This window comes from Cervus elaphus, chromosome 6, assembly GCF_910594005.1.
Source record: "Cervus elaphus chromosome 6, mCerEla1.1, whole genome shotgun sequence".
Classification (NCBI taxonomy): Eukaryota; Metazoa; Chordata; class Mammalia; order Artiodactyla; family Cervidae; genus Cervus; species Cervus elaphus.
Window position 1 is genome coordinate 30,975,776 of NC_057820.1, and position 24,681 is coordinate 31,000,456.

General features: G+C 38.4%; 1 protein-coding gene across 2 annotated transcripts in view; it reads left to right on the forward strand.

Annotated features, from left to right (window-relative positions):
• The first annotated feature begins 1,058 nt into the window (after window positions 1–1,058).
• The window catches only part of LOC122696504 (UDP-glucuronosyltransferase 2C1-like), a 33,621-nt gene continuing 9,998 nt past the window's right edge, over window positions 1,059–24,681 (forward strand). Inside the window, exons 1-5 of one of the 2 annotated variants that reach the window (XM_043906578.1) lie at window positions 1,059–1,831; window positions 17,253–17,401; window positions 19,230–19,361; window positions 21,013–21,100; window positions 22,300–22,519. In XM_043906578.1, the coding sequence (XP_043762513.1) occupies window positions 1,111–1,831; window positions 17,253–17,401; window positions 19,230–19,361; window positions 21,013–21,100; window positions 22,300–22,519 (1,310 nt within the window). In that variant the 5' untranslated portion in view covers window positions 1,059–1,110. The remainder of the gene's footprint in view (window positions 1,832–17,252; window positions 17,402–19,229; window positions 19,362–21,012; window positions 21,101–22,299; window positions 22,520–24,681) is intronic. The other variant, XM_043906577.1, reaches the window with a different exon arrangement.

Here is a 24,681-nt window from a genome sequence, read left to right on the forward strand (position 1 = left end):
TCTGATGCATTTCCAAGAGCGTTGGAAATGAAAACAAAACTAACAAATGGGATCAAATTAAACTCAAAAGCTGTTGCACAGCAAAGCAGAACATAAGCAAAATAGGAAGGCAGCACTCAGAGTGGGAAAAAAATATTTACAGATGAAGAAATTGACAAGGGATTAATCTCCAAAATATTGCATCAACACAGATAGACCTGGAAGTTATCATACTAACTGAATAAGGAATATAGAGAAAGATAACTATCATTGCCTCTATGTGCAATCTAAAAAAAATTAAAAAAGAAATTATTTACAAAACAAAAACAGACACACACTAAAAACAAACTTATGGTTACAAAATGGGCGAGGTAGGGGGAGCAATAAATTGGGAGTTTGGATTAGCAGATATAGACTACTATATTTAAAATAGTTGAATCAAGGACTTACTATACTTACTATAAAGCACAGGAAATTCTGCTCAATACTCTACAGCAACATAAATGTGAAAAGAATTTTGAAAAGAGAAGATTATATATATATATATATATTTTATATATTATATATATATATATATAACTGAATAACTTTGCTGTACGCCTGAAACTAAAGCATTGTTAATCAACTGTAATGCAATATAAAGTTAAAATTAAAAATGAAATATATCTCTTTGCCTTAGCATCTCTTAAAAGGTATGTATTTCTGGCCTTAAGTGATGATCTCTTCTGTACCTAAAATATTTAGAAGAGTTATCAGTAAAAGAAACACTACAGAGATCTTCCTGTTCAAATGATCATAAAAATAAAGTCAGAAAAAAAATTCCAAAAAATCTAGCCCTAATAGAATATGCAATCACATAATGTCGGATTTTCAAATATTATTTAGAAATTATTATGGATTTGTGTTTAAGCCTGAGTATATATTTCCTAACTCAGTGTATTGTGTTATATCAAGGTGTTTTTTTTTTCCCCCCATCAAAGGAGTTGCTTTTCATTTTAATCCATAATACAAAGTACACAAGTCAAAGTTCAGCCCAACCTACTATGAACTGATTGCGAAAGTTAAGGAGAGATCTTTGGACTGTGAGTTTCATGTATTCGGTTTAAGATTTAATTCAAGCAGGAACTAACCATGAAGACCGTGAAAGGCTTCTGCATGCTTTTCTTGCTGCATCTATGTCTCCTTGACTCTGGAAGGACGGGCAAAGTTCTTGTATGGCCTGTGGATTTTAGTCACTGGATTAATTTAAAAGTGATTCTAGAAGAACTTCACCTTCGTGGGCATAAGATAACTCTTCTGGTACCTTCACAAAATCTTTTGATTGATCATACCAAGATTCCCTATAATGTGGAGATCCTCCAGCTTTCAGTAACTAAAGAAGCTTTCATAGAAGAGCTCAGTACCCTGCTCTATAAAGAAACTTTTGAACTGCCAAAACTCTCATGGTGGGTAAGGCAAATAAAACTGGCAAACTTAGTCAGACAATTTTTATTAACAAACAAAAGAGCGTGTGAAAGTGTTTTCACAAACAAGGAGTTACTCAGCAGGCTACAGGCAGCCAAGTTTGATGTCTGTATTGCTGACCCTTTAAGTTTTGGTGGGGAATTGGTGGCTGAACTCCTGAATATTCCATTTATACTCACTTTTCGGTTTTTCTATGGGAATGTCATTGAAAGACTGTGTGCTGGGCTTCCTATGCCTTCTTCATATGTTCCTGGAATCACATCAAAACTTACAGACAACATGACTTTTATACAGAGGCTGGAGAACTGGTTACTGTATACAGTGAGTGACATGATATATACGTATTATGTATTTCCAGAATGGGATGAATACTACAGCAAGGTTTTAGGTAAGAATAATGTGTATATAATAAATATTCTTATATCCTATAAATAATGTAAACATTTATCTGACTGTATGAAAACTTACAATGGTATTTTAGGGTGGCTACACTGTTTTGAATGTAAAAATTAACACACACTCTCTTTTTTTTTTTGGTTTTGTGTTATATGACTGAATAATGATAACATTCCGTCTTGGGGATCTTCCCAACCCAGAGATCGAACCCAGGTCTCCTGCATTGCAGGCTGATTCTTTACCATCTGAGCCACCAGGGTAACCCTGATATATATCCAGGAAGGAATATTCTCTATATTTAAGCTTAAGTTTTTGGAGTGTCTGGAAAACCCAAATCTGATAGTGTGTTTAATTTCCATAACCTTGCACTACTCTGCGTTCCACTTCTCCTCATTCACAGCCTGATTTCTTTCTGATTAACCTGCTCTTCTTAAGCCTTTATATTTGTGTTCTATGAAGGAATGGTTAATAGATGACCAGGTTTGCTATGTTGTGAGCATGAAACTAGAAAATAAATAATGTAGTTTGGTTTCATTTGTTCTTGTCTTCAAAAGTGTAAAAACAAAAAAAGACTTTTTTCCTATAGCGCCATGCTTCTAGACTTTTAACTCACTTCAGTGTTTTGTTCTTGTTGTTTTATTTAAGGTTAGAGGTCATTAGAGATCAACTAATGTCTTTTGACCCTGAGCACAGATTTTTCGTCTATTTTAGCAAGCCCATGTACCCCTTCTATTTTGCTTTTGAATAATTTATTTTTTATTATGTTTATGTGATTATGGTAAGGAAATTTTGCATAAGAGGTAACTAACCTTTGAGAAAGCAGTACCTTTCATATATTAGTTAGATTTTTTGAAGTATTATTAACATGCAACACTGTATTAGTTTCAGATGGTGACAAAAAACTAGTCAATAGTCAACCTGGGAAAGTATGGAAGATTTCATTCGAGCCAATCTGAGGATTATAACCCTGGAGAAAATCTGTCAGGAAGCTCTGAGGAATGCCCTGCCCACTAGAAGTTAAAGAACTGTTACATAAGATTTTGAGGGAAGGGGTTATACCTGAAAGATATACATCAGAACACGATGTTGCCAGTTTATGTAGTCATAAACATTGAGTAGTGGGTCACTGTGACCCTTTAAAAGATTAAGGAAAGAATGTTAGCTTATAATGAGCTACCCTGCTGGTGCCAGGAGGAAATTACTTTTTTTGTAGAGTAAACGTCCCCGTGTCTTCTGAGGGCATCTAGTTAATGTATAATGCAGACACATTGCACACTGAAACGGGGAGTGCCGGGCAGTGGCTCAACTGGTAGAGAAATTTTTATGCAATATTTTGCTTGCCCAGACTTGAAATAATTTTGTTTCAACACAGGTATACAACAAAATGATTAGATATTTGCACCTATTGTGAAATAATCACCAAATTACTCTAGATAATACCCATCACTACACATAAACACACTTGGTATTTATTTGAAAACTTTTAGTTTCTACTTCTGTTATTTTTGAGACTGGACCCAAATACTGCATTTCACACTCTTTTCTTGACTATGAGGGACATTCCCATTTCTTCTAAGTGATTCTTGCCCATGGTAGTAGATACAATGGTCATCTGAATTAAATTCACCCATTCCAGTTCATTTTAGTTCACTGTTTCCTAAAATGTCTATGTTCACTCTTGCTATCTCCTTTTTGATCACTTTCAATTGATGTTGATTTGTGGGCCAAACATTCCAGGTTCCTATGCAATATTCTTATAGCATCGGCCTTTACTTCCATTTCCAGCTACATCTAAACCTGGACATTATTTTTGCTTTCGCTCCATCTCTTCAATGTATCTGGAGTTATTTCTCCACTCTTCTCCAGTAGCATATTGGGCATCTACTGACCTAGGGAGTTCATTTTTCAGTGTCATATCTTTTCACCTTTTCATACTGTTCATGGGGTTCTCAAGGCAAGAATACTGAAGTGATTTTCCATTCTCTTCTTCAGTGTACCAGGTTTTGTCAGAACTTTCTGCTGTGACCCATTCATCTTGGGCAGCTCTACATGGCATGGCTCACAGTTTCATTGAGTTAGACAAGGCTGTGGTCCATGTGAACAGTTTGGTTAGTTTTCTATGTTTTTCATTGTGGTTTTCATTTTGTCTGCCCTCTGATGAAAAGGATAAGAGGCTTATGGACGTTTTCTGAAGGGAGAGACTGTCTGTGGGGAAAACTGGATTTTGTTCTGATGGGAAGGGCCATGCTCAGTGAATCTTTAATCCAATTTTCTGCTGATGGGTGGGGCTGAGTTCCATCCTTATTGTTTGGCCTGAGGCCAAACTTTCAACCCATGCCTCCGCCAGAGATTCCTGGACACTCAAAGACAAGTCTGGCTCAATCTCCCACTGGCCTCGAAAAATCAAATTCCCTGGGGCTTCTCAGTTACCAGATTTCCAGGTTGGAAAATCTGTTCTAAGAAAATCTGAACTTTCTTATGAATGTGAGAAAATCTTTGGTATAATTGTTCTGCAGTTTGTGGGTCATCTGCTCAGTGGCTCTATGGTGGGGCTAATAGTGACCTCCATTATGAGGCTCAGGCCACACATCAGATAATCCAGGCCTGCTGCAGTTAGAATCCCTGTCTCCACAGCAGGCCACTGCTGACCCATACCTCTGCAGGAGACACACAAACCATCCAAGGTAGGTCTGGTTCAGTCTCTGTGGGATGTCTGGCTCTTGGTGTGTGCAAGAATTTGAGTCCTCCAAGCATCTCTGGTGAGTATGGGGTTTGATTCTAAAAAAAAAAAAAAAAAAAAAAAAAAAATTCCCTCCTACCATCTTAGTGGGGATTCTCCTTTGCACTTGGAATTGGGATAGCTTTTATTTATTTATTTATTTATTTTTGGTGGAATCCAACATTCTGTCTATGGTTGCATAGCAGCTAGCTGCAACTTTGGAATTCACACAGGTGATTAGCACATGACCTTTTACTCTGCCATCTTGTTTGTTGATGTCCTTTTCATCATAGGGGACTGGAAGGCAAAAGCAGGAAGTCAAGAGACAGCTGGAGTCATAGGCAAATTTGCCTTGGAGTTGAGAATGAAGTGGGGCATAGGCTAGCAGAGTTTGGTCAAGACAAGGCAATGGTCATAGCAAACACCCTCTTCAACAGCACAAGAGGAGACTCTAGACATGGACATCACAAGATGGTCAACACCAAAATCAGATTGATTATATTCCTTGGAGTCAAAGATGGAGAAGAACTATACAGTCAGCAAAAACAAGACTGTCAGCTGATTCTGGCTCAGATCATGAACTCCTTAATACCCACTTCAGACTTTAGCTGAAAGTAGGGGAAACCACTGGATCATTCAGGTATGACCTAAATCAAATCCAGTGTGATTGTACAGTAGAAATGACAAATAGATTTAAGGGGTGAGATCTGATAGACAGAGTGCCTGAAACTAAGGATGGAGGTTCATGACATTGTACAGGAGGCAGTGATCAAGACTATCTCCAAGAAAAAGAAATGCAAAAGGTAAAACGCCTGAGGAGTCCTCATAATTAGCTGACAAAAGAAGAGAAGCTAAAGGGAAAGGAAAAAAGGAAAGACATATCCATCTGGATGCAGAGTTCCAAAGAATAGCAAGGAGAGATAAGAAAACCTTCCTAAGCGATCAGTGCAAAGAAATAGAGAAAGACAATACAATAGGAAACACTAGAGATCTTCAAGAAAATTAGAGATACCAAGGCAATAGTTCATGCAAAGATGGACACAATAAAGGACAGAAACGGTATGGACCTAATAGAAGCAGAAGATATTAAGAAGTGGTGGCAAGAATACACAGAAGAACTGTATAAAAAAGATCCTCATGACCCAGATAACCACGATGGTGTGATCACTCACATAGAGCCAGACATCCTGGAGTCTGAAGTTAAGTGGGCCTTAGGAAGAATCCCTATGAACAAAGCTAGTGGGTTTGAAGACATTCCAGCTGAGGTATTTCAAGTCCTAAAAGATGATGCTGTGAAAGTGCTGGGAGTTGTTTTTATTTTGGTCCATCACTTCATTCTTTCTGGAGCTATTTCTCTACTCTTCTCCAGTAGCACTTTGGGCACCTACTAGCCTGAGGTATTCAACTTTCAGTTTCGTATCTTTTTGACTTTTCATATTGCTCGTGGCATTCTCAAGGAAAGAATGTTGTTGATGTGGTTTGCAATTCCCTTTTCAGTGGACTACGTTTTGTCAGAACTTTCCATCATGACTTCTCCATGTGTGCGACGCTAAATGGCATGGCTCACAGTTTTATTGAGTTAGACGAGGCTGTGGTCCATGTGATCACTTTTATTAGTTCTGTATGATTGTGGCTTTCACTCTACCTGCCCTCTGATGAATAAGGATAAGAGGCTTATGAACCTTCCTGATGGGAGAGACTTGGATTACCATGATATTGAATGATTTGCCTTGGAAATGAACAGAGATCATTCTGACACTTTTGAGATTGCATCAGTCTCCAATTGATGGTTGGATGGCATCACCAACTCAATGGACATGGGATTGGGTGGACTCTGGGAATTGGTGATGGACAGGGAGGCCTGGCGTGCTGCGTGTCATGGGGTCCCAATGAGTCCGACACGACTGAGCGACTAAACTGAACTGAACTGGTGGGAGAGACTCAGTCAGTCAGTCAGTTCAGTCTCTCACTCATGTCCAACTCTTTGCGACCCCATGAATCGCAGCATGCCAGGCCTCCCTGTCCATCACCAACTCCCGGAGTTTACTCAAACTCATGCCCATCGAGTCCGTGATGCCATCCAGCAATCTCATCCTCCGTCGTCCCCTCCTCCTGCTGCCCCCAATCCCTCCCGGCATCAGGGTCCCTTCCAATGAGTTAACTCTTCACATCAAGTGGCCAAAGTATTGGAGTTTCAGCTTCAGCATCAGTCCTTCCAATGAACACCCAGGACTGATCTCTTTCAGGATGGACTGGTTGGATATCGTTGCAGTCCAAGGAACTCTCAAGAGTCTTCTCCAACACCATAGTTCAAAAGCATCAATTTTTCGGTGCTCAGCTTTCTTCACAGTCCAACTCTCACATCCATACATGACCACTGGAAAAACCTTATCCTTGACCAGACGGACCTTTGATGGCAAAGTAATGTCTCTACTTTTTAATATGTTATCTAGGTTGGCCATAACTTTCCTTCCAATTAGTAAGTGTCTTTTAATTTCATGGCTGCAGTCACCATCTGCAGTAATTTTGGAGCCCCCCAAAATTAAAGTCTGACACTGTTTCCACTGTCTCCCCATCTATTTCCCATGAGGTGATGGGAACAGATGCCATGATCTTAGTTTTCTGAATGTTGAGCTTTTAAGCCAAGTTTTTCACTCTCCACTTTCACTTTCATCAAGAGGCTTTTTAGTTCCTCTTCCCTTTCTGCCATAAGGGTGGTGTCATCTGCATATCTGAGAGTATTGATATTTCTCCCAGCAATCTTAATTTCAATTTGTGCTTCTTCCAGCCCAGCATTTCTCATGATGTACTCTCTGTATAAATTAAATAAGCAGAGTGACAATATACAGCCTTGACGTACTCCTTTTCCTATTTGGAACCAGTCTGTTGGTCCATGTCCAGTTCTAACTGTTGCTTCCTGACCTGCATACAGGTTTCTCAAGAGGCAGGTCAGGTGGTCTGGTATTTCCATCTCCTTTAGAATTTTCCACAGTTTATTTTGATCCACACAGTCGAAGGTTTTGGCATAGTCAATAAAGCAGAAATAGATGTTTCTCTGGAACTCTCTTGCTTTTACGATGAGCCAGCAGATATTGGCAATTTGATCTCTGGTTCCTCTGCCTTTTCTAAAACCAGCTTGAACATCTGGAAGTTTTCGATTCACGTATTGCTGAAAGCTGGCTTGGAGAATTTTGAGTATATCTTTACTAGCGTGTGAGATGAGTGCAATTGTGTGGTAGTTTGAGCATTCTTTGGGATTGCCTTTCTTTGGGATTGGAATGAAAATGGACCTTTTCCAGTCCTGTGTCCACTCCTGAGTTTTCCAAATTTGCTGGCTTATTGAGTGCAGCACTTTCACAGCATCATCTTTCAAGATTTGAAATAGCTCAACTGGAATTCCATCACATCCACTAGCTTTTTTCGTAGTGATGGTTTCTAAGGCCTACTTGATTTCACATTCCAGGATGTTAGCTCTAGGTGAGTGATCACACCATCGTGATTATCCGGGTCATGGAAATCTTTTTTGTATAGTTCTTCTGTGTATTCTTGCCACCTCTTCTTAATATCTTCTGCCTCTGTTAGATCCATACCATTTCTGTCCTTTATTGAGCCCATTTTTGCATGAAATGTTCCCTTGGTATCTCTAATTTTCTTGAAGAGGTATCTTGTCTTTCCCATTCTGTTGTTTTCCTCTATTTCTTCACATTGATTGCTGAGGAAGGCTTTCTTATCTCTCCTGACTATTCTTTGGAACTCTGCATTCAAATGGGAATATCTTTCTTTTTCTCCTTTGCTTTTCAATTCTCTTATTTTCACAGCTATTTGTAAGGCCTCCTTAGACAACCATTTTGCCTTTTTGCATTTCTTTTCCATGGGGATGATCTTGATCCCTGTCTCCTGTACATTGTCATGAACCTCTGTCCATAGTTCATCAGCTCTCTGTCTATCAGATCTAGTCCCTTAAATCTATTTCTCACTTCCACTGTATATTCATAAGGGATTTGATTTAGGTCATACTTGTATGGTCTAATCATTTTCTCCACATTCTTCAATTTCAGTCTGAATTTGGCAATAAGGAGTTCATAATCTGAGCCAGTCAGCTCCAGGTCTTGTTTTTGCTGACTATAGAGCTTCTCCATCTTTGGCTGCAAAGAATATAATCAATCTGATTTCGGTGTTGACCATCTGGTGATGTCCACGTGTAGAGTCTTCTCTTGTGTTGTTGGAAGACGGTGTTGGCTATGACCAGTGTGTTCTCTTGGCAAAACTCTTTTAGCCTTTGCCCTGCTTCATTTCATACTCCAAGGCCAAATTTGCCTGTTACTCCAGGTGTTTCTTGACTTCCTACTTTTGCATTCCAGTCCCCTATAATGAAAAGGACATCTTTTTTGGGTATTAGTTCTAAAAGGTCTTGTAGGTCTTCATAGAACTGTTCAACTTCAGCTTCTTCAGCATTACTGGTTCAGCCATAGGCTTGGATTACCGTGATATTGAATGGCTTGGCATGGAAACGAACAGAGATCATTCTGTCATTTTTGAGATTGCATCCAAGTACTGCATTTTGGACTCTTTTGTTGACTATGATGGCTACTCCATTTCTTCTAAGGGATTCCTGCCCACAGTAGTAGATAAAATGGTCATCTGAGTTAAATTCACCCATTCCAGTCCATTTTTAGTTTGCTGATTCCTAGAATGTCGACATTTACTCTTGCCATCTCCTGTTTGACCACTTCCAATTTGCCTTGATTCATGGACCTAACATTCCAGGTTCCTATGCAATATTGCTCTTTACAGCATCAGACCATGCTTCTATCACCAGTCCCATCCACAACTGGCTATTGTTTTTGCTTTGGCTCCATCCCTTCATTCTTTCTGGAGTTATTTCTCCACTGATCTCCAGTAGCATATTGGGCACCTACCGACCTGGGGAGTTCCTCCTTCAGTATCCTATCATTTTGCCTTCTCATACTGTTCATGGGTTTCTCAAGGCAAGAATACTGAAGGGGTTTGCCATTCCCTTCTCCAGGTGACCACATTCTGTCAGACCTCTCCACCATGACCGACTGTCTTGGGTGACCCCACACGACATGGCTTAGTTTCATTTAGTTAGACAAGACTGTGGGCCTGTGATCAAGTTGGCTAGTTTTCTGTGATTATGATTTTAGTGTGTCTGCACTCTGATGCCCTCTTGCAACACCTACCGTCTTACTTGGGTTTCTCTTACCTTGGACGTGGGGTATCTCTTTACGGCTGCTCCAGCAAAGCGCAGCTGCTGCTCCTTGCCTTGGATGAGGGGTATCTTCTCACTGCCACCCCTCATGACCTTCAACGTGGAGTAGCTCCTCTTGGCCCTCCTGCGCACGCACAGCAGTCGTTCCTTGGCGGTGGGTTAGCTCCTCTCGGTTGCCACCCCTGACCTCGGGCGTGGGGAAGATCCTCTCGGCCGCCACTCCTGTGCTGTCGCAGCCTGGCACTCTCAGGCGCTACCCCTGCCCTTGGGCGAGGGGTAGCTCCTCATGGCTGCGCTTCTGTGGGGTCCGTCGCAGCCGACAGTGCCGGAATAGGACCCTGTTTTTTCCGGAAATAATGGCTTCCTGCCTATACCCTCTCTTGACTTTGTAGATTAGTAAGAGAGCCTTGATTTAAATGGCCACCTCCTCCAGGATGGGCTTTCCTTGTGTCTCAGCTGGTAAAGAATCCACCTGCATTGCAGGAGACCCAGGTTTGATCCCTTGGTTGGGAAGATCCCACGGAGAAGGGAAAGGCTACCCACTCCAGTATTCTGGCCTGGAGAACTCCTTGGACTGTATAGGACGATGGGAGAGAGGAACTGTGGGGAAATCTGGGACTTGTTTTAATGGGCAGGGCCATGCTCAGTCAATCTTTAATCTAATTTTCTGCTGATGGAGCTGTATTACCCCCCTGCTGTTTCAGTTCAGTTCACTTCAGTTCGTTGGCTCAGTCATGTCGGACATTTGCAACCCCATGGACTGTAACATGCCAGGACTCCCTGTCCATCACAGCCTTCTGGAGTTTACTCAAGCTCATGTCCATTGAATCTGTGATGTCATCCAACCATCTCATTCTCTGTCATCCCTTTCTCCTCCTGCCTTCAACCTTTCCCAGCATCAGGGTCTTTTCAAATGAGCCGATTTTCATGTCATGTGACCAAAGTATTGGAGTTTCAACTTCAGCATCAGTCTTTCCAGTGAATATTTGCTACTGATTTCCTTTAGGATGGACTGGTTGGATGTCCTTGCTGTCCAAGGGAATCTCGAGCATCTTCTCCAACACCACAGTTCAAAATTATCAGTTCTTCACTCAACTTTCTTTATCGTCCAACTCTCACATCCATGCATGACTACTGGAAAAACCATAGCCTTGACTAGATGGCTCTTTGTTGGCAAAGACATGTCTCTGCTTTTTAATATGCTGTCTAGCTTGGTCATAACTTTTCTTCCAAGGAGCAAGTGTCTTTTAATTTCAAGGCATCAGTCACAATCTGCAATGATTTTGGAGCCCCAAAAATTGAATCTCTCACTGTTTCCACTGTTTCCCTATCTATTTACCATGAAGTGATGGAACCAGATGCCATGAACTTAGTTTTCTGAATGTTGAGCTTTAAGCCAACTTTTCAGTCTTCTCTTTCACTTTCATCACGAGGCTGTTTAGTTCTTCTTCACTGTCTGACATAAGGGTGGTGTCATCTGCATATCTGAGGCTATTGATATTTCTCGTGGCAATCTTGAGTCCAGCTTGTGCTTCATTCAGTCCAGCATTTCTCATGATGTACTCTGCATATAAGTTAAATAAGTGTGTGACATATACAACCTTGACATACTCCTTTTCCTATTTGGAACCAGTCTGTTTTTCCGTGTCCAGTTCTAACTGCTGCTTCTTGATCTGCATACAGAGTTCTCAAGAGGCATGTCAGGTGATCTCCTATTCCCATTTGTTTAAGAATATTCCACACTTTGTTGTGATCCACACAATCACAGGCGTTAGCATAGTCAATAAAGGAGAAATAGATGTTTTTCTGGAACTCTCTTGCTTTTTCAATGATCCAGTGGATATTGGCAATTTGATCTCTGGTTCCTCTGCCTTTTCTAAAACCAGCTTGAACATCTGGAAGTTCATGGTTCACATATTGCTGAAGCCTGGCTTTGGGAATTTTGAGCATTACTTTGCTAGAGTGTGAGATGAATGCAACTGTGTGGTAGTTTGAACATTCTTTGGCATTGCCTTTCTTTGTGATTGGAATGAAAATGGACCTTTTCCAGTCCTGTGTCCACTCCTGAGTTTTCCAAATTTGCTGGCATATTGAGTGCAGCACTTTCACAGCATCATCTTTCAGGATTTGAAATAGCTCAACTGGATTTCCATCACCTCCACTAGCTTTGTTTTGTAGCTATACTTTCTAAGGCCCACTTGACTTCACATTACAGAATATCTGGCTCTACATGAGTGATCACACCATCATGATTATCTTGTCGTGAAGATCTTTTTTGTACACTTCTTCTGCATATTTTTGCCACCTCTTCTTAATATCTTCTGCTTCTTTTAGGTTTATACATTTTTTTTTTGTTTGTTTTTATTGAGCCCATATTTACCTGAAATATTCCCTTGGTATCTCTAGTTTTCTTGAAGAGATCTCTAGTCTTTCCCTTTATATTGTTTTCCTTTATTTATTTTCACTGATCCATGAGGAAGGCTTTCTCATCTCTACTTGCTATTCTTTGGAACTCTGCATTCAGATGGATATAGCTTTCCTTTCCCCCCCCCCCCCCCCGCCCTTTTTTCTTTTGCTTCTCTTCTTTACACAGCTATTTGTAAGGCCTCCTCAGACTACCATTTTGCTTTTTTGAATTTTTATTCTTGGTGATGGTCTTGATCTCTGTCTCTTATACAATGTTTGGAACCTCCAAGTATGGTTCATCAGGCACTCTATCAGATTTAATCCCTTCAATCTATTTCTCACTTCCACTGTATGATTGTAAGGGATTTGATTTAGGTCATACCTGAGTGGTCTAGTGGCTTTCCCTACTTTCTTCAATTTAAGTCTGAATTTGACCAACAGGAGTTTATGAACTGAGCCATACTCAGCTCCCAGTATTGGTTTTGCTGACTGTATAGAGCTTCTTCATCTTTCACTGCAGAGAATATAACAAATCTGATTTTGGTTTGACCATCTGGTGTTAAGGATGTGTAGAGTCTTTTTTTGTGTTGTTGGAAGAGGGTGTTTGCTATAAACAGTGCTTTCTCTTGACAAAACTCTATTAGCCCTTGCCCACTTCATTCTGTACTCCAATGCCAAACTTGCCGGTTACTACAGGTATTTCTTGATTTCCTACTTTTGCATTCCAGTCCCCTATAATGAAAAGGACATCTTTTGGAGGTGTTAGTTCTAGAAGTTTTTGTAGGTCTTCAATAGAGCCATTCAAATTAATCTTCCTCAGCATTGTCAGTCAGTCAGTTCAGTCGCTCAGTCGTGTCAGTCCCTGTGAACCCATGGCCAGCAGCATGCCATGCCTCCCTGTCCATCACCAAGTCCCGGAGTTACTCAAACTCATGGCCATTGAGTTGGTGATGTCATCCAACCATCTCATTCTCTGTCGTCCCCTTCTCCTCTCACGTGCAATCTTTCCTGGCATCAGGGTCTTTTCAAATGAGTCAGCTCTTCATATCAGGTGGCCAAAATCTTCAGCATTACTGGTCGTTAAGCCCATGCCTCCCCTGGAGACTCCTCAACACTCATAGGCAAGTCTGACTCAGTCTCTTGTGGAGACACTACTCATTTCTCCTGGCTGCTGTTGTGTGCAAGATTGTTTTCTGTGCTCTCCAAGTGTCTGTTTCTCCAATCCTGTGGAAGAACATTATAGAAAGTGTTATAATGACGTCCCACTAGTTTCCAAAATCATATTCCCTTGGGGTTCTCATCTGCTCACCAGCTCTATGGTGGGGCTAATGGTGACCTCCTCCAAGAGGGCTGATGCCACATGGTGCATGACACAGGTCTGCTGCAGTCATAGCCCCTGCCACTGCAGCAGGCCACTGCTGACCTGTACCTCTGCAGGAGACAAGCAAACAATCAAGGGCAGTTCTGGCTCAGTTTCATTGGGACGTCTGGGTCTTGGTGTGCACAAAATTTTGTTTGAGCCTCCAAGCATCTCTGGCAAGTATGGAGTTTGATACTAACTGCAATTTCCCCTCCTCCTACTGTCTTGTTTGGGCTTCTCATTTGCCCTTGGACCTGGGGTATCTTCTTTTGGGGGAAATCCAACCTTCTTCTCTCTATGGTTTTTTAGCAGCTAGTTGCAATTTTGGAGTTTGCACAGGAGATGATGAGTGCACATCCTTCTACTCCATCATCTTAATATCAAGATACAGTCCATGGAATTCTTCAGGCCAGAATATTGGAGTGGGTAGCCTTTCCATCCTCCAGAGGATATTCCTATCCCAGGGATCAAACTCAGGTCTCCCACATTGTAGGCGGATTCTTTACCAGCTGAGCCATCAGGTAGCCCACATATACTTTGGTATCATATCTAAATTCACTGCTACTATGAATGTCAAAAATTATTTTCGTTTATTTTCTTTGAGTAATTTTATGGTCTTAGTTCTTGTATTTAAGCCTCTTATCCATTTTAATATAATTTTGTAGTGGAGTAGGATCAGAGTCTAGTTTTATTCTTTCCTATGTGACTATCCTTTTAATTTTTCCAGTAAGAATTATTTAAAAGACTATCTTCTTTCATTGAGTATTTTTGGCTTCCTTATGAAATATTTGTAGACTACATATGCATGAGCTTATCGTTGGACTTTTGCTTCTGTTCTAATGGACCATGTGACTGTTTTTAAAACTGCACGTATTGTTTTGAGTAATATAGTTTTACAATATTTCTTATAATCAGAGTGTGTGATGCCTACAGCTTTGTTTTTCTTTCTCAGGATTGATTTGTCTATTTAGAACTTTTTCATTTTAATATGATATTTTATTTTTGTCCTTGTTAGTAATTTTAACAGATGTATCTCTACTACCCTATCATTACTAAACGTGTTTATTCCTAAAAAAAAAAAAAAAAGGATATAGTTGTGATCTGTTATTTTATATAGCCACTTCATTTTTCCTTTTTTTAAGTGAAGTGCATAGTTCATTTGGTAAAGAATTCACCTGCAATGTAGGAGATCCCAGTTCGATTCCTGGGTCGGGAAGATCTGCTGGGGAAGGGAGAAGCTACCCGCTCCAGTATTCTTGGGCTTCCTTTGTGACTTGTCTGGTAAAGAATCCGCCTAAAATGTGGGAGACCTGGGTTCGATCCCTCGGTTGGGAAGATCCCTTGGAGAACGAAAAGGCTACCCACTCCACTATTTTTACCTGGAGAATTCCATGGACTGAATGGAATCTCTGAGTCGCTAATCATGGGATCGCTAAGAGTCGCACACAACTGAACAACTTTCACTTCACTTGAAAAAAGGGAGTGACAATAGGTCTATTCAATATTTCCTCTTCGAAATAACTCAACAACTCACAAACAACAAGAGTCTGTCTAACGAACTCTGCTGTCTGGCAATATGTAATATGTTAAAAAAAGGCATATGACTTAATCAAGGTCGATGCGTTGCATTGAAACTTCTGGGCATTTTGTGATGGAAACAGGTGCTTATATTTCTAGAAATGGCGTTATAAAATGTGGGCAGAAACTATCACACATCCATGTTGAGAGTTCAAGCTACAAAAGGCAACACTGAGAAAAGATAACTTAAAATTTCATGAAAGCGCCATTTGCTGAGTCATGGATTAAGCTTTGAATGATCTACAATTGGATTGAAGCTGTTTGTTTACTTCTTATCCCAGTAGTCTGACACTCAGTTTAGGAACATCTTTTCTAGTGATAGGGTATTGCTGTGTCCCTGATTCTTCTGTAATTCTCAGCAACATAGACTATTCTTTGGTGGAATATACCAATAATCTGAGAGGAAGAGTAAAACTTGGTAAATAGAAGAAACACATTTCTTTTTATTCTCATCGATATTAAAATGCTATAAGTTATGGATATAATTTGGCTATTCAGAATTTAAAATCTTCATTATATTATGTATTACAAATATGTTTTTCAAATTTTAAAAATATAATGCATAATTTAGAAAATTTTATCTATAAAATTATAAATATATTTTATTAATATACATTCATACATATTATAAAATATATAAACATATAATAAATATATGCACAAACATACATTTATGTATAAAATATAAATTAATAAATGATTTATAAAACTATTCGTTAAAGCATGTCATAGTATGTTCAAATAACTGATGAGAAAATAACCAAGAAAGACAGCATTCATTTCAAAAACTTGAGAAACTCTTTATAAAACTTTCAGGAGATAAAGGAATTTTAGGATAGGAATAGTAGTCTAGACAAAACAATGGTTAAAAAATACCTTATAGAGCAATAGAATCATGATTTGGGAGATGTTATTTTCCACCATACAGAAATATAACAGTTTACAATTAACTTCAAAGTATATTATCTCAAAAGTTCAGAGTAAATTAAAAAATAAATGACAAAGTAAAACCTATGTACATTTTTCTAAAGATATGTGCTGAATATGAAAGTGGATATTGCCATTACCAGAATAAAACCCCTCATTGACTGAGATTTGCCTTGATCTGTTATGCAGATACATCTTCCTAGGAGTTCAAAACCCCTTATATTTTCTAGTCAAACCTTTAGCACACTTAGAACATCAAGGAAAATATTCAAAAAGCCATGTGGTGAGAAACCAGATGGCTATGGTTTCCTCCTCTCAGTGACATGGAGCACATATTTCAAAAGGACACCACAACTCTGGGTAATATTTGCTACAAAATAGAAATTATTTCACCTCCAGATTGCTATGCATTGCAATATTTTCACCAAGAGGATAAAATCTTGTAAAATAGGAAATTTCATTTACTATAGCAAAGGAGACAATCATTTTAAGAAAGGTATTAAAAGTATTCAGGATGTAATTAGCTGTGGCAACACACTTGAAAATAATAGAAAAAAAAGATGGGTAAAATGCAAGCTGGTTTTCAACATAATCAGAGGCTTTTGGAGCAATGAGGATGAGATAAATTGGAATTCCAGAAAAGAAGGTGCGACTCTACCACAGAAGACTGAGAATCGCTTCCCAACTTTCTTGTACTTAATAGAAGCACCTGAGTGGGCTCAGATTTAGATCAAGATGAAAGACTCCACTAACAGAGAGAAAGCAACAGGATTTTGGCCTTGCTCCATACTTAAATCTGTGTTTGAAAGTGAAAGTGAAAGTTGCTCAGTCTTGTGGGGTTCTTTGCGACCCCTTGGACTTTAGAAGTCCATGGAATTCTCCAGGCCAGAACACTGGAGTGGGTAGCCTTTTCCTTCTCAAGGGGATGTTCCCAACTCAGGGATCGAACCCAGGTCTTTGGCATTTCAGGCAGATTCTTTACCAGCTGAATCAAAAGGGAAGCCCAAATCTGTGTTTACTTATTCATAATCTGACTATGTGTATTCTTCAGGGTAAAAGGCCAATTGATTTAACCTGGGTTGCATAGGCTCAGTATTGGTCTTTAAGAATTTACTTAGAAAATTAGGTGAAGATATATCTCTCATTTAACATATCAGATTCCTTTCCCTCTATTATACTTCATTGTTATTCAGGAAAACCTACCACACTATGTGAGATTATGGGGAAAGCTGACATGTGGTTGTTTCGAAGTTACTGGGATTTTGAATTTCCTCAACCTTACTTACCTAATACTGAATTTGTTGGAGGACTGCACTGCAAGCCTGCAAAACCCCTACCTAAGGTAATTAAATGTGCTTATTATTTTCCTACATGAATGAAGTGTGAAGTGTTAGTCATTCAGTCTTATCCGACTCTTTGCGACCCCATAGACTGTAGCCTGCCACGGTCTTCTGTCCATGGAATTTTCCAGGTAAGAATACTTGAGTGGAATTGCCATTGCTTTCTCCAGGGGATCTTTCCAACCCGGCTATGAGTATTTATCTCTTAAAATGATTTCTGGTTTATTGTTAACAATATTTGATCCCCAAACAGGGAAAATAGACATAGAATTTAATGATCATTATTTTCTTAGTCTATACACTACAGTAAGAAGGTGAGCCTTTATTTTGGATTTTGGATTATGTATTATTATCTAATAGGTAGTCCTCAATATTTTATTTTCTTGTTCAAAGTATATTAACTATTCATGAAAATGTGTTTTATATAAATTTTAAAATATTTCCTAGTATCTTATGAATACTATGTGATAATTGAACATAAAGATATCATTATATCTTAAGTCAAATGATCTCTAAACAGTGTAATGGTTAACTTTAAGTGTTAACTTGCCTGACCAGGTAACCAGGTATTTAGACAAATATTTTTCTAGAACTTACTGAGAGGCTATTTTTAGATGAAATCAACTTTTAAAGATGTGGACCTTGATTAAACCATTGACTCTCCATTTTGTGGGTAAGCCTCATTCCATTAATTGAAGATGTGGATAGAACAAAAGACTGAGTTTCACCAGTAGGCAGCCTTCATACTTGAACTACGGCAGTGGCTCGTTGAGTCTCCAGCCTAACGTACTGTTCTGCAGATTAGATTTGACATCCTCCATAACCATGTGTGTGAGTGCTAAGTCACTTCCGTGTTGTCTGAATCTTTGCAACCCCATAGACTACAATCTGGCAGACTTCTCTGTTCATGGCATCCTCCAGGCAAGACTGTTGGAATTGGTTGCCATTTTCTTCTCCAATAACCATGTGAGAAGTCCCTTAATATAAATATCTTCCTTGTCTTTCCATTTCATGCCTCACACACATTCTTTTTTTTTTGTCATAGTTAACTGGCTTAGTTTTGCTAGTATTTAAAAAGAGGATGGAAAGATTTATTTCAATATGATTATACATGTTGTTTTTTGTTTTCAATTCAAAGCTATATATTTCTAGTATATCCCTATAATCCTCAGAGTATGCTTTATAGGTACTTCTGCATTACTTGTCTGGTCAGGAGCTACATGGCTACCTCATTGCTAATTGTATATGTGGAAGCTTATACAAAAATGTATATATAATCAAAGTAAAAGAAAATAGAAATTTAGAAAACAGAGAAAAGTAAATATACCAAAATTGTGTCGTTTTCCTGACCATGATTCCACAGAAAAAAATGAAAAAACCTTATTAGCATCTAAGGCTAAATTGCAGCACCAGAGCTATTTAATTTAAACGTAGCAATTTGCTCTGCCAGCCTCTGCTGTGTAGACTTCAACAAATTACTTAACCTTACGGAGATAGATTTCCCACCTGTAAATGTATAGATATCTCATAAAATCACCATATATCTAAGTTAAATGACACATGTAAAGAGCTCAGCAAATGGCAAAAGATAACAGTCAGTCAATAATTTGTAAACACAAATGGACAAGCACAAAGACACACACATACCTCAATTATGCTTTACTAAATGAGTCTTCAATAACAATAATTTTTAATTTGCCATCTATTATACACTGAAATCATTAACATATGAAAGTGTAGAACTGTTCTAATAATTCAGACACATTGAGAAGAGTGTGACATCTATTATAACGGTAAGCTTTTATATTACAAAGACTGTTTTCTTCATAGGAGCTCGAAGAGTTTGTTCAAAGCTCTGGAAAAGATGGAGTCGTGGTGTTTACTCTGGGGTCAATGATCAGAAACCTCTCAGAAGAAAAATCTAATGTGATTGCATCAGCCCTTGCCCAGATTCCACAGAAGGTCAGATAATACTTTTTTTTCCCCAGAGACAGCTGTTTTAAATCCAATAAGTTCATAATAAAAGTATACTTGTAAAATGTAGGAAAGGGTATTGATATTGTTAGTCTCAACTTAAGTGAGCTCTAATGAAAGTGTATAAATGATAAAAGGGGATATTTGATCGCTATCTTGCTTTAAACCTGGCATTATTAGGGAAATTCTATTGCAGTATTTTCTTTAAATAGTAAACTAAAATTAATCATTTTCTACTGTTAAACCATCAGTCAGCTTTGTGCATTAGGTTTTAAGGCATCCATGTAACCTAACACTTTTTGATGTTCTTATATTTCTTTAAATCTGAAGCATATAAACAAGTTACAAATAACATGACAGAAATTAAAGGAAAAGATATTCAAAATAATAGGTTTGATTCTCAGAAGGTCTTGGGACTATATTTTCTAGTAATTACTGATTTTGAGCATTGTCATAATTGAGCCTGGAAATAAGAGTTTAGATTCTAAAAATAATTCTAAATAATTATTCTTCTAATAATCCTAAATAATGAATCTTAAAAATAATCCTAAATGAAATCCTAAATAATGATTCTTTAACATTTCTTTAACAATACAGTAAAAAGATATAGGAGTATACTTTACAATGTTCCAGTAAACTATAATGTTTATTGGTACCATTCTAGGTTTTAACTGAGAGACATCTTTTTCTCAGTTCACTACAGTCGCTCAGTCATGTCCAACTCTTTGTGACTCCATGGACTGCAGCACGCTAAGCCTCCCTGTCCATCACCAACTCCAATGGGTCAGGAAGATCCCCTGGGGGAGGGCATGGCAACCCACTCCAGTAATCTTATCTGGAGACTCCCCATGGACAGAGGAGCCTGGCAAGCTGCAGTCCATAGGGTCACAAAGAATCGGACATGACTGTGCGACTGGATGTCATGCCATATGGCTGATGGTTACACAATGTGGATGTTTCTAATGCCGCCAAACTCTAGACTTAGAATACTTTAAAAAGATAAATATGATTATGAATATTTTACTGTATGAGTCTACATTACTGGTAAGTATGTAAACAGTAGTTCAAAAGAGGTAATTAACATCCTTCCACTTGCCTCTGAAATCTGTTTCAAAAATCCCCTTTACCAGAGTGGCCTAGTAACACCAGTATGTAGTTCTTTCAGATTCAGATTGTCATTCTTCATCTACATCTTCATCATTTTTCTTCATTGGGTTAAGTTAGAATTAACCAGAAGATGAAAGGCTATTGACTAGGATTATTGCAAGCATTTGAAAATATGGTTGTAGTGTTGATGGTTTAAAAATATTCATTACCTAATCACATAGGGACTCAGTTTGCTTGTCCATTACCTGGAGGCATCAAATTTGATTGAAGTGAAGTCACTCAGTCGTGTCTGACTCTTCTCAACACCATGGACTATTGCCTGCCAGGTTCCTCCATCCATGGAGTATTCCAGGCAAGGATACTAGAGTGTGTTGCCATTTCCTTCTTCAGGGGATCTTCCTGATCCAGGAATCAAACCCTGGTCTTCAGTATTGTGGGCAAATTCTTTACCATCTGAGTCATCAGGGTACGTTAACTTCTTCTGACAGGATATGATTCTAAAATCTTCTAGTAAAGACATTTATCTTTATAGGTTCTGTGGCGATACACAGGAAAGAAACCAGAAACACTAGGAGCCAATACCCGGCTATATAAATGGATTCCACAGAATGATCTTCTTGGTAAGACCAAAGAGAAGAAAGATAAACAGAGCTGAATGAGGTATAATCTGAATGATTATTCAATAACAGATATCAACAAATTTGTATTTAAAATAAGAGAAAAAAATTTAATAAATCTTCACATTGCTTCACGAGTTTTGAAAGGATTGTTCATGACACTTGTTAAAGAGTGTAAAGCACATTTATTCAAGACCATCACCATAAGTACAGTTATTAGGGCAATAAAACAGAGAGACTGGAAACAATTTGTACGCAGAAATAAAAATGGGGAATTTATCACAAAAGAACATAGTGAAATTTGATTGGATGGAAAATTGCAGAGTTCAGCTGACCTAGTAGAATGCTTGCTAAAATTTGGCAATACAGAGATAGTGGAACCACAGAATCAAATTCTAATTGAGAAGAGTTCAGCTGAACCTGACTAGACCTTGGTCAAGGATCCTTGTCAAACTCTAACATAAATATCAAATTTATGGCTCTCTCATTTATGATATAATCTCTCCCTCCTCAGGATCAAGATCAGAGAAAGTACCTTTAGATCAGGCTTTCATTAACTTTTGTATAGAATACTGCATCACACTCCTATTTCTCTTCACCAATTTTCTCACACCTCTCTTCTCTATGGAAAAAATAAAATCTAGCAACCATTTCACCTATATTTCGTGTAGAATATAAATGGCTGCATATTAGTATAAAGTCAAGTGCAAATCCTACTTTCTTAAACAGAGTACACCATGAACTAATGTAGCCTATATTTCTAGCTTGTTATGCCAACATTCTGATATTGAAACCCTGCCCATCTCACCTCCCCTTTCCCATCGACAAAAATATTAGTTTCTTCAGTCCCTCCCTTCTTTTTTATTAATATATTCTTCCTGCAACAACTTGTCAAATGACAAGTACTCTCCACCATATATTCTGCAGGAACCTTCTTAGTTGTCTGTGGAATGACTTAATTTCTGGAATCACTAATTATACCTAGCCTGGACTAATTAATTGCTGCTTTCTTCAGAGCCGATAAGAATTTATATGTGTTCTCATGGCACAGAATTATATAGAAGATGTTACCTAATAGAATTTGGCTTATGTAGGTATCATGATTTTCTATTTCTGACACTCTCACAACTCAGATTAATTTATATATATATATAATATATATACATTTATATAATTAATACATATATATTTTTTATTTTTAGGTCATCCTAAAACCAGAGCTTTTGTCACTCACTGTGGAACCAATGGGATCTATGAAGCTATTTACCATGGGGTCCCTATAGTTGGAATTCCTATGTTTGGTGACCAGCATGATAATATTGCTCATATGAAAGCCAAAGGGGCAGGTGTTGCAGTAGACTTGCAAAGAATGACAAGTGCAGATCTGCTTAATGCATTGAAAGCAGTTATTAACAACCCTTCGTGAGTAGAGAATATATTCTTTTCTAAGAATCATTTTGCTTTTGAAGGAATAATCAGTTTTATATAATTTTAAATTGGCAAGTTTTGCATAATTTAGAGCACACCTAATATCAAATAAGATTATTTTATACTTCCTAAATTTTGTGAAGGTATTTTGTCACCTACCACTACTTGATGATAAATTATAACCTCAAAGAGATGCTATGTTTATTTAAAGAAAATGATCTGTTGTTAAAAATATATGAATTTTTATTTTTTTATTTATTATTTATTTCTTTATTTTTTGATTGTGGAGTGCAGTTTATTACACTGGTGGGCCCAAAGCAGTCTCCTGTTAGTCAAGGACCCTAACCAGTTTTTGTGAAAACCTTATATACCCTAACTGTCTGTGCCCAAACCCACCTCTCCAAATTCCCTGAAACTAGTCTGAACAAAGGAAAAGAAAGATACAATCTTTGATTGTACCTTAAGTTAACTTAAGGTATTCATATGCCTTAAGCCTATGTAGTTAACAGAGGACATGAATTTTTAAATTAACAATGGTACTTATTATTTCTTAAAAATTCCAGATATTACCACTATAAAGAATCTAGGGAATACAATAAAATCATGAAACTGAAAAACCACTCAGCTTCCCTCATGTCAGTTCAGTCCAGTTCAGTTGCTCAGTCATGTCTGACTCTGCGACCCCGTGGACTGCAGCACGCCAGGCTTCCCTGTCCAACATCAACTCTCGGAGTTTACTCAAACTCATGTCCCCTGAGTCAGTGATGCCATATTCTGTTGTCCCCTTCTCCTCCTGCCCTCAATCTTTCCAGCATCAGGGTCTTTTCCAATGAGTCAGTTCTTCGCATCAGGTGGCCAAAGTATTAGAGTTTCAGCTTCAGCATCAATCCTTCCAGTGAATTTTCAGGACTGATTTCTTTTAGGATGGATTGGTTGGATCTCCTTGCAGTCCAAGGGACTCTCAAGAGTTTTCTCCAACACCACAGTTCAAAATCATCAATTCTTCATCGCTCAGCTTTCTTTATAGTCCAACTGTTACATCTATACATTACCACTGGAAAAACCATAGCCTTCACTAGACAGACGTTTGTTGACAAAGTGATGTCTCTGCTTTTTAATATGCTGTCTAGGTTGGTCGTAACTTTTCTTCCAAGGCACAAGTGCCTTTTAATTTTATGGCTGCAGTGACGATCTGCATAGTTATAACCAATACCAGTTTAGAAACTTACTTCTGCTAATTTATAAATAGAAAGAAGAACCCAGATTCCTCGTTCCCTGAAAGAGAATAAAAGCTGAACACTATCTATGAGCAAAACCATCTCTGGGAGTGTCCTAAAGGCCATGAAGGAAATTTTAGCAATACAGTAGAACAAAAAAACCTGAGATAAATCATGCAAGAACAGAATGATGGCAGCTTTATTCCACCAGCACCTTCCCAAAGCCAGCATTACTCATCACCAAGAGAGAATTTTAATCTAGAAAGAGTTCCTTGGCAGAAAAAGAAGAATGGATTGAATGGCCAATTTCTAAGTCCTTCTGGGGCATAGAAATTAAAAAACAAATTCTAAATTTGTGTGAAGTCACAAGAGATCTCAAACAGCCAAAGCAGTCCCAAGACATAATGACATTGGAGACATCCCACTTCTTATTTAAAGCTGTACTACAAAGTTATAGCAATTTTAAAAAGATGATATTGTCATAAAAATAGACATAACAGGCCAATGGACAGGATTGAGAGCCCTGATACAAACCCTTCTATGTAAAGTTGAATAACATTTGACAAAAAGTGAAGAATATGCAATAGGAAAAGTGTTATCTCTTCAATAAGTAGTACTAGGGAAACTAAATAATTATATGCAGGAGAATAAAATTTGGACCCTTATGTTACATTACTTCCCTCATAGCTCAGTTGGTAAAGATCTGTTTTCAATTCAGGAGACTCTGGTTCAATTCTGGGGCCAGGAAGAGCTCCTGGAGAAGGAATTAGCAACCCACTCCAGTATTCTTTCCTGGAGAATCCCATCGACAGAGGAGCCTGGCTGGATACTGTCCATGGTGTCACAAGAGACAGACACGACTTAGCGACTAAACCACCGCATTGCATTTCTTACAAAACTTGACTAGAAATGGACTAGAGACTTGAACATAAAACCTGA